Source organism: Aythya ferina, assembly GCF_964211825.1.
Source record: "Aythya ferina genome assembly, chromosome: Z".
Taxonomy (NCBI): domain Eukaryota; kingdom Metazoa; phylum Chordata; class Aves; order Anseriformes; family Anatidae; genus Aythya; species Aythya ferina.
The window spans coordinates 40,798,533-40,816,101 of NC_140299.1; the positions used below are offsets into that span (position 1 = coordinate 40,798,533).

Below are 17,569 nucleotides of genomic sequence, written 5' to 3' on the forward strand. Positions count from 1 at the left end.
TGGAATTCAGCAGGATATCACCTGTTCAATCAGGGCCTGGAAGTCATCCCCTTCATTTAATGAGGCTTCTCACAAAATGGGGAGAAGATCTTAAATATAATATAATTTGACTGCGATTGTTAAGATATCAAATTCTTCAGGTCATTTCCTAAAACTGTCTTTTACAACATGCACATACAATGCTAAGCATAACATGATCACAATGAGTATGGACTTACAAAAGCAACTTTCAAAACAAATAGTAAAAAAATAAAAAAAAAATCCCTCTTTACTCCTATGAATCAACAACCTAATAAAAGCAGTCAGCTAAAGCTCTCTAATTTATATTGCAGATTTGTGGATGTAATCCATTCCAGCACAGAAAATATCTGCAGAAAATCTGTGCACTGCTTAAATCAAATGTAACTGATACCTAGACCAAGTGATGGCAATTAGACAGGGGTGATATTTTGCTGCTATTGAATAAACTGCCTAATACTGTCTCATTAATTTTTGTAGAGAAAGAAATTTAGATTCTCTTTAAAAATCTCACCTCTGACTATGACAAAGCCATTGTCCAGAATAATGTCTTTATGATATGTTTTAATCGACCTAACAGTATGAAATCTGCAAGCTGTAGCAAACGAGTTAAGATCCCTCTGTTTTTCTCATTACCTTGTCTAGGAAGTAGGCATAGGCCAGAGCAGAAATAAGAGAGTCCAAATCACAGGATTTATTTCCAAGAACAACATGGACTTTCTCCAGGTGCTTGCTCCTGTTCTGTAACACAACAGAAGATATTTGCAATGAGTAACAATGAAAAGAAAAAGCAAAGCCCAGTCACCAACACACTTCAAAAGACACATTAAATATCCAGCTGGTGTCCTTAGTTGGAACACTTTACACAATTTGCTCAAGGAATGCACTTACTGTGAGATCAGACATGTTTCCATGACTTTATTGCTCCCAAGAAAGCCAAAGAAATTTGGGTCTTGTAAGAAACCTAAGTCAGAACCTGAGGAGTAACCTGATAGAGCTTCAGTTAGCAGCAAAGTAGCAGATAAGCAGCATCATGTATACGTGGAAAAATCCCTTGAAAACAACTGACATCTCATAAGAAAAGCAGTTGCAAAAAGAGTGGAAATACACTCAGAATGCTATACACATCAAGTTCTATTTCTTTCCCTGTGCACATCAAGTTCTATTTTCTTCCCCTATTTTGCTTGTCTGAAATCAGTAACTAGACAAAGTTACTGATCAGAGTCAGTTCTAAAGAATCAGGCTCTCATGTTCACTCTTTAGAAGCTAGACAGACTATATGAATCACTGAGGTCTTCCAGTTCTCACTGTCAACAGGAACTGAGTCTGTTCTGCATTTAATAACATTAGGAGCTTTCCAAGCACAAGGAAGAGAAAGGCTACTACAACTGCAGAAAAGAAAAATATTGCAAGGAAGTGTATCTTCTTTGTAAACAAATACACAAAGTGAAAGATGTTTTTCTCTTGTACACATCACAATGTCAATCTAGCTGCACCGAAACATGGTATTTTTTATAATTTTATAATAAAAGCTAATTTTATTAAAAATTTATTTATTAAAAAGCTTATGCTTCTTAATTTAAGAAACCTATCTGACTGACACTAAAGTAGATAGCTCAGAGCCAAATATACGTAATCAAACATTGTTTGTGTTATTTTCTGAAGGCTGATGTACTTTTTGTTATTTTGAATTAGGATTCAGCATTTTATTAAGCTAAATTTTAATCTTTCAATAGAAGGATATAATTAATATATTATCCCAAATAACTACAACCATGCAATTTTATTTAAACTAACCTTTCTTCTCTTTGTCGTATCCTACCTTTAGTTGAATCTAAGGAAGAGACTCTGTTCTCTTTCCACTGTATGGAACACTGCCACCAAAATATCTATGAATAATAAATCCAGGACAACTATTCTCCATTCCTCATGTATTGGGAAATAAACTACGTAAGACAGACGGCTTTCTGGAGAGGACAGTGTTTGGAATAGGTATGTTCATTTAAGCTGTATGCCTTCACCAGCAGTAAACCCTGTTTCCTTCTTTCTTTCGTGTGCTTATTGTCACACTGTCTTTGTCAGCATACATTTCTCACTGATCTGTCACCCTAAAGAATGAAAATCAAGTTCATGAATTCAAGCTTTTCTTTTTCTTCTTTAAGTAGTATTCAGTGTATACAGGTCTTTTATTCTGTGAAGAAGTCTTTTTCTTCAGCTTCCTCAAAACAAACAATATAGCCTAGACGAAGTAGGAAATGAACTGACAAATTGATTATTAAATCTAAAAAAATCACTCACCCCTAGGAGTGAGTGTAAACAACACAGAACAGTATCATATGTGTTGAAAATTTTTATATCTACATATTCTCTACCTATAAAATGATTTGCTTCCTGTTGCTCATATTCCACAAAATATTATCTCATATACAACTGCCAAGGACACTCAACAGCGATCTGAGTTTCAGTGGTGAAAATCAGCCCTATTCTTCAGGCACATTACTGTTTCGTTTTGAAAAATTAAGAAATTTTTGGTGTTGTCTTTAGGATTCGTGATGTAGCACACCCAAGCACTGAAATCTGCACACATTTTTATGTCTCCCAGGTTAGCAGTAGCTTTGTTATAGTGGTACACTGCAGTTCTAAAACAGCAGAAAATTGTGTGAGAATTGTCAAAGATGGAAAATTTCTTTGTCTTCGCAGCTTAAAGAAGCTTTAACATAAATAAGTAAATAACTAATATTTGTGAAGCCTACATCTGAAGAAATGAGGAAAGCACTGCTCTGAAGGGAGTACAGTACAGAAAGAAAGCTCTGGAGACCACCTCTCCTCTATGACCCAAACAGGTCAAATAGTCATCCAATGACTAATTTTTATATTTTAACTCCAGCAAACCAAAATTTCATCAACACAAATGAACCAGAACAAACAGTAGAAGGACAGGCCATTTCTTCAACCTGTTTTCAAGAGCTTAACAAGAACTCAGAGATACAGCCTTTGAGCTGGGATTTTAATACGACAGTAGGAAGACTATCAGCAAGAGGGTGCATTTGTTGGACAGGCTGTTAACACACTGCATCTCTGAACAACCACTGGCTTCCAGAATATTTCTGCCTTAAACACTCAGGTATGCAGTAGAGATATCTTACAAGCTACTGCCAACTCTTTCCCAAAGGAAAGGGAATGAAAACACAAATTTCTGAAGGAGTTCAGGGTGTTCTGTTGCACATCACCTTTCTCACGTCTCTCCAGAGAGGATATTTTTTTGTTTCATCAGTTACAATCAGTTATTTTAATGACATTACCTTTCTCTACGAAAGGATCTGTTCACTTAAACAAAACTACACTACTTCACTCCCTAATCTCTCATTTGTGGCTTTTAGCAAACTGTTTCTGAAATGGGCTTTTTCTAATAGAATAGGAAACCTATTCCACTAATGTTAAAATACAAAGTCAACCTGCAAGCTGTTTTATATTAAATAAAGAATAAAAATCCCTCCTTTATTTCTTAAATTATCCCAAATTACTGAAAAAAAATATATATACACATTTGTGTATGTGTGTACTTTCCCCTCTCCTTTCACAAAAGGAAATTTAATTTCTAGATACTAACTTCTTTTTTTTCATGCTTTAAAATACTGCAGCTATTGCATTATGATGAGTGAATGATCTTATTTGGATTTGATTTTTTTATTTTTTTCTGCTAGACGGTGGGCAAGAGAAGCCTCAGTAATCATTTGCTCTTTGTTCATCAAGCAGCTGCTCTCAGTAAACTTATACTCTTATCATATTTGATAAAAATGTGTTCTTATTAAAGGAAGCTCATTCAAATTTGTATTTCACAGATTTTAAGGTTAAATTGGCCAGAGCAAAACATGAAAGAAAGTCTGGACTTCATATTATGATGATGTAAGACAGACACATTGATAAAAGAGAAATAATAAAATAAATTGATATTAATGAAATTTTAGAATAAGTTTGGCCACTTAGTTCTACCTGTAGTTCAGGTAATACATAAGTGGAGCATAGCATTTGAGAGCTGCCACATGCAAAACTGACCAGGCCTATGGGGAAGCACATAAGCAGGTGCATGCTCTCCCTTACCACTGTCAGTACATTAATATTGAATTACCTACCTTCCCATTCCCCTGTGATTACCACTAAAATAATTCAGTGATAGAAAAAGATCACACATCATCTATATCACACATAACCTATTCACATGGATAACATTTCCTACTTCAAGTATCTCCATTATTTGAACTGGGTATTCCTCCAATGCCAGAATCACAGGCAATGTTTTCACATCCTATTAGATTACTCAGACAACTAGATAGCATCTTCCCCATCCTATTATTTCAACATAAGAAACCTTCTTGTACTAACTGCACAGATACTTTATCAAGAGCCTAGTGACAACCGTAGGGTTACGCTAGAGCAGGTTTAATACCATTATAACCAGTACTGGACAGACAATCTCAGATCTGTACATCAGGTAAAAGATCAGCTTGGTCAAACTGCAACTGATATAAAAGTCAACACTACTGCAGACATTTATCTTAGCATAAATGGGTGCTGTCTACCAATTCTGTACATAGGACCATGAAAGCAACTTTTTTTAACCCTCGGTCTGATTTTCAGAATCTTCAAAGTTGTAGAAGTCACTGCTTCCTCAGCTAATTCTTATTTGCAAAAAGACATCACCATCTATGGATAAAACAAATCAGTCTTCGGGAAATAACCAAGTCTTGCCGTCTATAACCACTGCATAGCTTGCTATAGATTTTAAAGACATTAAAACCTATTGAGAAGGAGGATACTGATAGAAGTGAATCTGTATGAAGAGGAATAATAGAAGACATTGTTCCAAAACCATTTTCATATTGATTAAAATGAGATCAATGGAACTCAAAACAATCTTTTTCATCCTTCATTGCTTAAATATGAAATTATCCAAAATAATACAAGCAGAACACTGCACAAAACAATTCTTCTCTAAGATATTCTGCCTTCTTTGTATAATAGGAACAAAAATATACTATCCCCCTCAACTCTCACATCAACTGATAGTTTTCAAAGAATATATAAAAGAAATGGCCTTATGTAGCTCAGGTGACGTCTTCAATTCTGACAGATGTGTTGCAAAGTTTGCTCTGTTAAGTTGGTAGCATCTCTTCTGAGGCTGTATCCTCAGTTTCCACAGCTGGTAGTGGTTCAGGAACAAACATGTAACTAGTAAAAGCTTATGTCTGTTGTGACATGATTTACTGTTGTGGTTTTGTTTGTTTGTTTGTTTTCCCCCTAAGAAATCAAGGAATAACATACTTCCCTTGACAATCCCCGTATGCTTTTTTTAAATAACAGAAATATATTAAAGTACACCCTCTCAGCTTCTAAGACTGCTTCCTTTTCTGTCATCTTAGCCATAATTAGTTTGCACAGCCTGCTGTTCGTCAACCATCTAGGAGAAACACAGGTACATGGATGGAATGTTTCCTCTTCCAGGTCAGCAAAATTTCTGACATGGTCTGTCTTGCCAAGAAAAGACACTAGCAGAGAAGCCCACAATCAGGCAGGAGAAGCTTTAGATTCATAAACTCTGAGGCTTAGCTGCAATAGGACTGTGAAAAGTGATCGAAGCGATTCCTGCAGCTACCACAGAGTGGAATCATGAACATTCAACCTCCCGAAGAATTCAAACGTTTAAGAGGTCAATGATAAAACACGAACTAATAAATTAAACTATAAAGGACACCTCCGATCTCTTACCATCGATGGGTTTTTCTTCAGTTTTATTAAAGGTAAATTTTAAAAGGCATAAACATCATCTGTCTAGGATAAACTGAATTAAAGAAGTGATGTGTCATTCTCAGACGGTATCAGTCAGGATAACTGAATTCCAATCAGACATGCACAGATCAACATTCACTTATGCTCAAAAAAAAGTGATTTACAAGCATTAAGCTATTTCTGTAATCTGTAAGAGATCACTTCTGATACTTTGTTACAGTGAAGCAAGTCTGGCACCTCCCCAGTTTTGTCTTTAATCACATACAAACATCAGCACGGCAACTCTATTCATATATATTTGTAGTCAAAAATATCATTTTTTGGTTATTACCTGCACCAAACTGCTGACTCATTCAAAACTGCTGCATATGCTGGTGATCAAGTTTGCAAAAACTTTGGCTAGTATATATTGGTACAGTGATTCATCAAATTACACTACCTCAGTCAAAAAAACATTACCTTCTGTTTTTCTGTGTTAAAATGGTTAAAACGGAAGGTGAAACCATCTTGCAAGTTAAGAAATCCTGGAAGTTTTTTATGGTATTACCAGGAACCCCTAAAAAAGGCTTGCTGTGTCGAGGCAATTATAAAAAAAAAAAAAGTTTCTTCTTTTCCCTCCTCTTCACACACACACAGCTTTGCTTTCTGAGCCACTATTTCGTTTTTGCCTCAAATCTCACTGGATCTTCTGTCCTTCAACTGCAATAAGATCACTGCATTTTGCTGCATGGAATGATGGTGCAGTAACTGTCAAGAGTCATTTCTCTGAAAGAATTCTCAACAGAAGCATATAAATAAAGAAGAAGCTGTACAGTCTAGTGCAGCTAACATTATACTGCTAGTATAGTATCAGGCACAACTCTGAAAACTGCTTCAGCCCTTTTGCTAAAGCACTGATACGGGAGTACGGCTGCAGAAACATACTGAGCTTTCCTGGAGATGCATGGGGAAAAGCCTAGATACGAGGACCAATATTCCAACTGAGAGTTGGGCTCTTTTGCTTACACAAGAGGATATCTGTACCTATTCGGTAGCTTCGGAATTGTACCTCCAACTGAGAGGTACATTAGCCATTTCAGAGTACATCCTGCATTTGCCTCATAATATCAGGCAGTATTATACCTCCGTTGGCCTGAGGGTTTTTAAGTTGATTGTCCTTCTCTGTTGTCAAAGAAATGGCTTTAAGCCAAGACAAAGTCAATTTAGTATTTTATGCCAAGTTCAAGTTACTTTAATATTTCATAAGCCTCTTCATAAGAAAGCTTTATACAGGCCTGGAAAAAAAAAAAAAAAGTCTGTCATCCCTTTAAGTCTTTTGCTGTCTCTTATTTTTGAGAACAGAAGAAAAACTATTATATTTCTTTACCCCTGCAATATCACACTTATCAACTACAGTGTACAAGTTACTGTAATAATTATATAATTGATTCTTCCTTAAGGAACATGATTTAAAAGATAAATACCAAGCATGCCATATTTTAATCATTACCTGTTGAATCAGTATTGTATAACATTGCTTTACTTATGGATGTAAAAAATAGATTTCACAAGAAACATCAATCCTACTGGCAGAATAAAATATAATAAAAGAAAAGGGCAATTGTATAAATCTAGACTATCTTCTTTTGTGGGGGAGATACTGACTTACAAAGAAAAATAGTGGAAGGGTCATAAAAATTCAATGCTACCCTCAGGAAAGGATGATCAGTTATGATATTGGTATTTAATAAGATAAAGATATTTAAATTAAAGACAACGAATAATGACTAGCAAAAGGTCTTCACACCTTAGTTTTCCTGCATGTACAACTTACCTGAAGCCTAGACACATAAAACTTACCACATCTTGCCTGCACTGCTATCTCTGATGGCAACTACACTATACACAGAAGCTGAACATAGCCTTGGTGAACAATCATTTCTGGTCTTTTGAAGTTAATACTTTAAATGCCATATTTAAGAGTCAAGAAATCCCTAAATAGTTTTATTTTAAAAAGTGTCATATCTCAGAATCAAACCATTCCATAGGAAATAATCCTTCAAAATTTATAATGGACATGAGGCAGGATAACTATCTGGTATACCAGCCAGGGAAGAAAGTCCTGACCCTAAATCATTCCTGGAATCTCCACAAGACATGAGTGCCCTTTTCCAGTCATTTCTAATCAAGAATTGGCACAGACAGCTATTGCTGCTGAGAATTCAGTTCAATATTGCTGCATCACCAACAAGCTCTGATTTGCTATTCTGCAGACAAACTTCACACTGTAAAACAACAAATTCCTACCAAGAGGAAACATCTACCATCTTCATTTTGAATTAACTTTATAGAATATGTCTGCTTGCAAGTCTGCGTTGCCTTTTCTTGAAATATCTTCAGACTTATTTAACACACATTATAGAATCACAGAATATTCTGCACTGGAAGGTACCCACGAGGATCTAACTCCTGGTCTCACACTTGACCATCCAAAAATCAGACCATGTGTCTGAGAGCATTGTCCAAACACTTCCTGAACTCCGGTGGTCTCAGTGCTGTGACCACTGCCCTGGGGAGCCTGTCCCAGTGCCCGAACCCCCTCTGGGTGCAGACCCGTTCCCTCGGGTCCTGTTGCTGTCCCCAGACAGCAGAGCTCAGCGCCTGCCCCTCCACTCCCCTCGTGAGGGAGCTGCAGGCCGCCATGAGGCCTCCCCTCAGCCTGCTCTGCTCGGGGCTGAGCAAACCAAGGGGCCTCAGCTGCTCCTCATATGTGTTGCCCTCTAGACCCTAGTACCTGATGCACCCCAGGGTATAGCTGGCCCTTTTAGCTGCCAGGGCATGCTGCTGGCTCACGTTCAACTTGCTGTCAACCAAAACCCCCAGATCCCTCTCTGCAGGGCTGCTCTCCAGCATCTCATCCCCCAGTCTGTAAATACAGCCATGGTTGCTCCATCCCAGGTGCAGAATCCAGCACTTGACCTTGTTAAACTTCATACCATCATGTTTTCTAAGCTTTACATGTCCACACTCTCTTGCTTCTTAAGTTTTTATTTTTAGGAACAGCTTTCAAGACATCATTTGTACTGAATTACAGTAGTACCCAATAGTACCTGGCTTTCAAACTGGAAATCCCATGATCAAATACACTTTGGAAACAACTTTGCCAGCACATGTTTTGATCCCAGTTTTGCTGTTACATGAAGATAAAACAAGCACCATCAAGTCAGACAGATATTAAATATACTTTGTCTTAGGGAATTAAAGATACCTACAGTTTTATAAGATTAACAAGGTGAGGAGGGGAAAAACTTATCCAAATGACCTTAGACTCAAAGGTATCACATTGCCTTTCCTGCCAAGAAAAAACAGGATATACTCTAGTATGGGAAGGGAACATGTTTCCAGCAGAATGATTATTTAAGCCTGATTCAGCAGCACTTCAACAGCCTGTCAATAAGATTCCCTATCAAAGAGCTTACTTAAGTAAAAATCAAAGTTCTCCTCTTCCTTTTATGCTACGCTAATTTGAACAGCAAATGAGTTGTGTTCTACATGATTGGTGTTCTTACCTAGTGACTGCATATCAGCAACACAGCATACCACAATTCAGCTTTGCAAAAGAACATACTCCGTTCATATTCCAGGTTATCTTTAATTTCTAAAGCCAGTCACAGCATGCCTTTAAAGTTTCAGGTCAAGTTACATGATTCCTCTTCCTGCTCTTTCCCAACTCAACACACAAAGGTGAGATTGAGTTGCCTATCGCTTTACAAAACTAGATAGCACTCATCCCCTTCAGGAGCTTTTGGGATACAAGTGCCCCCTGAGACAGCAAAAAGAAGTGAAGAAGTAAGGAGCACATTCACCTGAGATGAGTACTCCTGACACATTAATTTACTTGGCTCTGTGGTGTGCCAGAAGGTGACTGGCAGCAATAATTTCCTATGCCATGCCCTGCAGAAGTTGAATGAATTGTAGAGAGCAAAGAGAAAGTCTGTTGAAGAAAAAAAGGCATGAGATGGTTTAGTGGGGACTGTTAGTGTTAGGTCAGAGGTTGGACTCGATGATCTTGAGGTCTCTTCCAACCTAGAAATTCTGTGATTATGTGATCTCAAACTCAAATAATGCAGTTCATTCACCTGCCTCTGATGTACTTGACATCTGAACCTCATAGTGACAAAGAGCCTTAGCTACTTCTCTGCAATAAGGGAGGTAACTTTCGAAATTACAATATATTTACCAAAAATTAGGAAGCACTTGAACACCGTGCTGCACACAGCCTTTGAAGCTGAACTTCATTTTTCTTGGTTAGTGTAACACTCAGGTGACAAGCACCAAACTGAACAGAGAAGACCACATCCTGAACTGAGACAACAGCCTGCATAAATTGAATAGGTGATCATATGAGACCGAATTTTGTGTGTTTATATGAATAACACAAACAGTTTTTCCTTTGTTCTTTTCAGTTTTTGTTTGTTTGTTTTTATTTGTAACACTTTGCAACCTCTGTTTCTTCTAAATTTTCATCAGTGTGGTATAGATAAGATTTGTGACTGTATTGCACTTTAACACACAAACATTATGCAGTTACATTTTCACATCTTCATTTTGTTTTAGGCCATCTGTGTAAATTTGTTTCTTCTCTTCCTCATGAACTACATTTTAAGTAATTCAGGTAGATCACATTAATAGCAATATCATAGACACCATTTTCTCATCAGTGACTACTAAAATACATTGTACACATTCAGCTGGGAGAGAAAAATCATAGATGGAAGAGATGATCAGGAGGTCAAAGTAACAATCAATTTTGCTTTTAGATTCAATAGTTCAATGGATTTTTAACGTGCCATAACTCTAAAATTTCTTCAGCTTTTTCTCCACTCTCTGAGAAGACTGCCTCAGAAAGAAACATTTTTTTTGTTCCTTTATTTTTTTTAAATATCACTACCATTTTAGTTGTTATTTCTTTTTCCCCATTAAAAGTCAGAAACAAGTCAACTGCACCCCTCTGCTGTCCTTTATGCCTGCTACAAACACCATTCCCCAAAATAATTTTTCCAAAAGTCCTATCACTGGCAGTTTCTCTTTCCATGACAGAATTCTCTCATTATAATAAGCTTGATTCCAGGTGTCTTTGTGAGAGAGATGTCAGGTGGGTTTGCTGCAGAAGTTGAGCACAGATTACAAATTATTTTGCAACATTGTGCTTATTAATGAAATAACAACGTGCTAAGAAATCAATGCTCAAAATAAAACTGTCATTTGATTTTACAAAACAATCTATTTTCTCACTTGGAATGTTACAAAAAAAAGAAACATACGGCCCATTTTGAGACACCACTACCTTTATACTCACACAGCAATTGGTTATATCCATACTGTATAGATCCTTGAATCACCCTCAGAGTACTAGTATCAGATCCATAGATAACTTGCATATGAGCAACAGAAAATGCATAATTATATTCTCACATTAATTTTAATATTCTTCCGCTTTTCAGCACATGCCTGGTCACTAACAAATTTAGAACATGGATTCATCCACCATATATGGATGACAAAAAAACACAAGAAATGGATGTCATTTGTTTAGAATCCTAGATAAAAATATGTTAGGCTGAGTTCAGGCTTGGGACAGAAGGGATATGGTATCTTTTGTAGCCATATGCAAATATGTAATTCATACATCAGAAAACTCCATGACCACTCCTCTTTCTGTAATTGTTTGGGCCGTGTCTGACTTTCCAGTCTGCTCATGAAATCCAAATGCTCATTAACAGAGTGACTCACTGAGAACTACTTGGAGCAGTCTGAAAACAGCTTGATAGATTTGTTTCAGCAAGCAAACCTGTTCAAGTGTTCCCCATGGCACAACCAAAAAGGCCTAACCCAGCACAGGTTGATCTTAGAACTTCACACATGCTGAGGAGGCAGGGTTCTCTGCCAACATGCTCTCTTTTGGATTGACAGTCTTCAGCCAGAGAAGAATCAGTGTAAAAATGTAGTGCTGGTGTCTCCAAAGTCAAACACATCAGATTCATGCGCCAATGCTGCATTTCATTCCATTTCATCAGCTAATGCAAGTGCACTTCTTCAGAAGTCAATAATCTTTGACATATCATGTATTTTGCCTTTTCTGCATTCCACATTCCTTTGCACATTCTTCTTGTGATGGTAAGAAGTCTCTACAGAGCTTTTCAAATTGCTCTTAGATGACAAAGTATGTTTCAGCATAGATGTTACACAAAGTATTTTCTGATTCAGACTTCCCCATCTATCCTTGAAGCATTAAGAAGTACTTCAAACATATTTCCTTGATACCATTTGGCTCATTGCAGATTTTTGCTGTATTTTAAGCACACTATTGAATGCATTAAATAACCTCATAATCACATTTAAAGGCTTAGTGATCTAGTGCCACCAATGTACTAAAATATATGATAACAAATGCAGTCAGCATTTTCCATACCATATGCTTGTAAATGTTATTCTGCAGGGAACCAATTAAAACTATGGAAAAATTGGAACACAGACATATGGAACAAAACAAAGCAACTTATCTTGTCACCATGGTGCTTGCTCAGTACATCGATTAGGGAATGGTGATATAGGACAAACAAACGCCACTTTAATTAAAGTGTGCTGAAAGGCAATAAACAGTAGCAATCTAAAACATTCGTTTTTGCTGTGCTGATGTTAGTTTTTGTGCTAATGAGACAGAAGAGAAAAAATACACTCCTGTACAAAAAAAAATCCACAAATGTTCACATTTGAAGAAATGAAACGCTAGCATTAATTTATTGACAATTTTCTTCTACTAGCATTCAATGAGAAAAAGACAAAAACTGAAAAGAGATGTTTGGGTTTCAGGGAAATAATTTAAATACTGCTAAGTATAAAAGAATTTTCAGGAAAAAAAAAAAAAAGAACCTAAAGCACTTATCTCTTAAATGTCTTTCCACAAGTACATCAAGGTACAGTATAAGACAGTACATCAAGGGAACCACTGAATCTAATCCTTGCATTAGACAATGCAATTGACAATTGTAAAAAAAAAAAAAAAAAAAAAAAAAAAAAAAAAAAAAAACTGGAAGAAATAACTATAACTTTGAAAAATATTCTCCAGAGGAAATAAAAAGTTATGAGAAAGTGGAATCACCATTGCCTCCCAGGCCTGGGGCAAGCCTGGAAATATCTACAGGAGGGAGGATGCTCAAATCTACATTTGCCTTCTTTCTTGTACTGCAGAATAACTCTCAGGTTCCACAGAGCACCACAGTGCTCACTAAAAAGCTTTTTTTTTTTTTTTTTTTAAAAAAAAAGTAACAACATAAAGATTGCATATTTTAAGTGAAGATCATGTCTTACTACTCTTGTACAGTGCCAGTGACATCTTAAACTAACTTACAGATGACACTGCAAATAATATGTATGGTGATGATTATCACAGCCTCTCTGAACCTCAGCTCCATTTCACATTGGTCTGCTTTCACATAGAGTATGCGTGTGTCTAAGCAGCTAGGACAGTTAGTACAGAACCAAAGGAACAAGTGATATTAATTTTACTGGTCATCATGTAAATGATCTAGCACTGCCAAGAGCTGTCAAGAACTGCAACATAATAAACAAACTTTCTCACATAGAGTAATAGGCTGATTGTCATTGTATCTATCAACCCCATACACTATCTAAACAGAGGCAAGAGCTTCTATAATAGTAAACAGTATATTGACTAAAGACAAGACTATTTGGTACAATTCAATTTTGTCTTGTAAAAGGTATTTAGCATAGCAAAGAATAGAAATACTCTACAGAAGTAGAGAGTAAATATTATTAAAGATAATCTTCATGGTAAACACATCAACTATTGCTTTAAAGTATGGAATATAATAGACAAAATCATTTAAAGTCTAATTTAAAAGTCAATTGAAGCCTTGTCTGTATTACAAAGCTATAAAAAAAAAAAAAAAAGAAGTTTTAAGATATGTCATACCATTCATTTCTGTTGAAAAAGTTGGGTAAGCATAAACAAAATACAAGAACAAGGAACCCACCTGTGATAGATATATTTTGTTTATGGTTTGGCTCAATTTCACCCATTTTGATTAAGCTTTTCACAATGGATTATTTCAGAATTTTATTAAGGAAGAAATAATAGAAATAAGTAGACAAACTAACATGTGAAGAGACACTAATGACAGATTAAGCAAGACTCTACTTCTTCATTTACAGTTTTGCTGAACGTACAAAAGAATCCTCTCAGTTAACAGCAAGGTGAACAAGTCATCATTCACCCTATATGTGCCCTAGCTAATTCAAAAGACAACAAATATTTTGGAAAAATATATGATTATGACAAACAAAATAACTACATTGATATTTCAACTGTAATTTTTAATTGACAGTTTCCAAAGATGATGTATGATGTACTGTATGTATGATGTACTTTTCATTTATGGAGAATACTGATAGCTTCAGCCCACACAGGGATTTGCTTGATTTTCCTGAACCTTCAAGCTCTAGGTTTTCAACTGAAGAAGATACTGTTAGAAAAAGCAGCATCCATTGATTTCTCTGTCTGCTGTAGTTGAGAACAAAGGGTTCAAAGGTAAGGAGAGAAATGTAAGCTATCAAAAAACAATCTGCTTCCTCTCAGGCTGATATCTTAAATCCATAAAATCATGGAGCTCTAAATTTGCAAAGTGACTCTTAAGCAAAAAAATAAAAAAATAAAAAAAATCAGAGAGCAGAACAACCCTCATAGGCCACATCTTGCACAGAAGGAAGTTCTTAAATCTAACTAAATGAATAAATAAAATTTAAAGTAATAGACAAAAACAAACAAAAAATTAGGTATATGAAAGAGACCAATGCAAGCCAAAATATCTGATGCAGCAGCCAGACCCATTTACTACTTGCGTAGTATAAGAGCACTGATGGGGCATTTAGAGCATGCTCATAATTAAACCATACATCAGTAACCAGCAACACAACATACTCCATCAAATGGACATTCAGTATGTACCAGTAAGATAATTTCTGTGCTCCTACTTATGAAGATGCTGCAACAAATGAACCAGAATTCTTTCCTACTCAAGGTGTTCAAGGTGTTAAAAAAATAAACATCCGTCACCCTTGGAAGTATTGACAAGCATCCAGTTAGACACTTGTCAGAACAGGAACAGTGGTAATACACTTTAAGTTAGAAACTGCTGATGATTTCATGGCAGTACATTGGAAGGTCACTCTCTGTTCTCAATCTACTATTTCTTTAGCTCATGATTTCTGCTTAGTTAATTACATAAAACTCAGCAGATTGGAACACCATTACACAGCATTTTACATAGACTAAGTATTTTAAACTGAAACAAGAGGAGTAACTATGAGTAGCTTTCCTATCCTTATATGGGAAGCATGTGCAGGGCATGCATTGCTGTTGAAAGGATATCTGTTCAGCATTAATGGAATTAGGAAAGTCTATTAAAAAGAAGCAGGGCATAATTCTTTCCTTTCTTTTAACAGCTCAGTAAGAACTGTATTTTTCCTCCAGATCAGTCAAAGAGGAGCTCATAAGCTATAGCGGCAAAATATTTTTATACAGTCTTATAAGAACATTTCATCTCTGGCTTTAGATGGAGTTCATATATACAAATACCAACATATACTTTCTACTTCAGAATTAAAAAAGAACATCAGATCTTGAACAAACATACTGACAGAAAAGATTTGAGATATTCCACTACCTGATCACTGAAACAGATCAGTCAGCTGCTTACATTTATATAAGGACCAAACTGCAGAGGCTTTGTGATTTGAGTCATCTATTACTGGCAGAGAAATACATGAGAATCAAATTTTGAGAATGAGGTCTACTGACAAAAATAGTCTATTAAGGCTATCAAAGGAGATCTACATCCCCATGCTGAAGTCATGTGAATGCAGCATTCCTGTGATTTTAAAGCCAGCGTTACAAAAATACATCGTAATAACTGCTGTTACTTTGAGGAACCACGATGCTAACAATTACTGTATCTTAGTGTTCCAATTAAAATAAAATTAGAAGGTTTGATTTATATTTGTTTCATTAAAAATAGTGTGTAAGATATACACATAGCAACATAAACTCATGCTTTAACACAAGCATGGCATAAAATACCTGTTCTGCTATGAAGTGTATATTGTGAAGGATTTGAGCTACTTAGCATGCTTAAGTTAACATTAGCAAGAGAAACTGATACTTTTTACTTTGATTTCAGGCAGTCTGTGAAGTCAGTTAATATACAAAGTGATAGTAGTGCTTAATATTAGCAGCATGAGTAATGACAAGGGGGAAGTTTATAAGTCTACACCAAGCTGCTCCTCATGAATGGTGTTCTCTTTTCAGGTATGCTTCAGCATAAAAAACAAACAAACAAACAAACATTCAAAAAACATAGTAGAAAATATTGAAATGACAATCTCTTAACTAATATGAAACTCCTAGGAAAAAAAAAAAAAAAAAATTAGATCTGGAGGGGGGGGGTGCTGAATACTTTCTAAACTTTAGGACACAGAAGACAGATATCATTCCTGTCCTTCATCCATCCTGGCTAAACGATACTAATGACAGCCAGTAGCCAAAAATTAAATAAGCAGAGACTCCACATATATTCTCTGAAAGACAAGGGAGGAAAATGCTGGAAGGGGAAAGCAACACATTTCAGAAATTCTGTCTGAACTAAGCATAGCTGTAATGGTAAGGATTTCCCAGGCATTGGAAGTGATTTTTTTTTTTTTTTGCCTTTTTTTTTTTTTAAATATAACTTAAGTGCAACTGACTCTCCAAACACCACAGACCTGATGCTAATACCAATCACAGCTCAACCTGAACCCCAAATAAAAGCAAAGTTGCAGAAACAGCATGAAGCTTAGCAGCTTTCTCGAAGAGTGTTACTATGTTTCTCCTATTTCCTTCAAAACATTTTTGCTTGTGTCAGAGAGCACTAAGGTGTGTTAGTGGAAATAAGGTGACTTACTTACTCAATTTTTTATTATTGCTCTTGGTAAAAAAAAAAAAAAAAAAAAAAAAAAGTAATACTTTGTCCTTTCTTTGAACTTTACTGTATGAACAATTATTTAGCCAAGCTCCCATCTCCAGATTATTGAAAATATTGACTTAACTTTAAATTTCTGAATGTCCCTCACTATTTTAAAATATTCCCACATTTTGTGGTTTTGAGGATATATAGATTACTGTGAGGAAAAGAAACAAACCTAACATATTTGTGATGACATGATGTTACTGTAACCTCTACAAAGAGTGGTTTTACTGTGAAGTCAAAAGGCAAAGACTGTTAAATTATGGATGCAGATGTGCCCAGAGGTATGACCTCTGACATTCTCAGGTACATAAGGTGGTTAAGCTCAGAGGAACAGAATGTCTGTGTATCTTCAAGACACTATTTAATAGTCCAGAATATAAGAGAATTACTGCCCTAGAAGTTTATAAAGCTTTCAGTACAAGGCATAATTGCTTAGGAATTAACATTCCCTACTGAAGCTGTGTACAAACAGCAAGGGATCCTGTTTTCCATCCCCACCTCAAGGATTGCAAGGTCTATGGTCAGTCCCTCTATGTTTGCTCTGGTTGTCCTCACTACCAGCACTGTAAAACCAGAACTAACTAAAGACAACTCAATTCCCACCCTTCTCCTGGTATACAGGTATGCAGGCCTGACAACAGGAACAGAAGACATCACATTTGACTTACTGAGCACATTTAAACTACCAGCTGTAAATAAAA

The 17,569-nt window shown here is 36.0% G+C and overlaps 1 protein-coding gene across 6 annotated transcripts in view; it reads right to left on the reverse strand.

The window, feature by feature from the left end:
• PRUNE2 (prune homolog 2 with BCH domain) overlaps positions 1-17,569 on the reverse strand; it is a 137,656-nt gene that overhangs the window by 106,157 nt on the left and 13,930 nt on the right. For all 6 annotated transcript variants that reach the window (XM_084505459.1, XM_084505457.1, XM_084505458.1 and 3 more), the window contains exon 2: positions 655-759. In XM_084505459.1, coding sequence (XP_084361585.1) covers positions 655-759 — 105 coding nt within the window. The remainder of the gene's footprint in view (positions 1-654; positions 760-17,569) is intronic.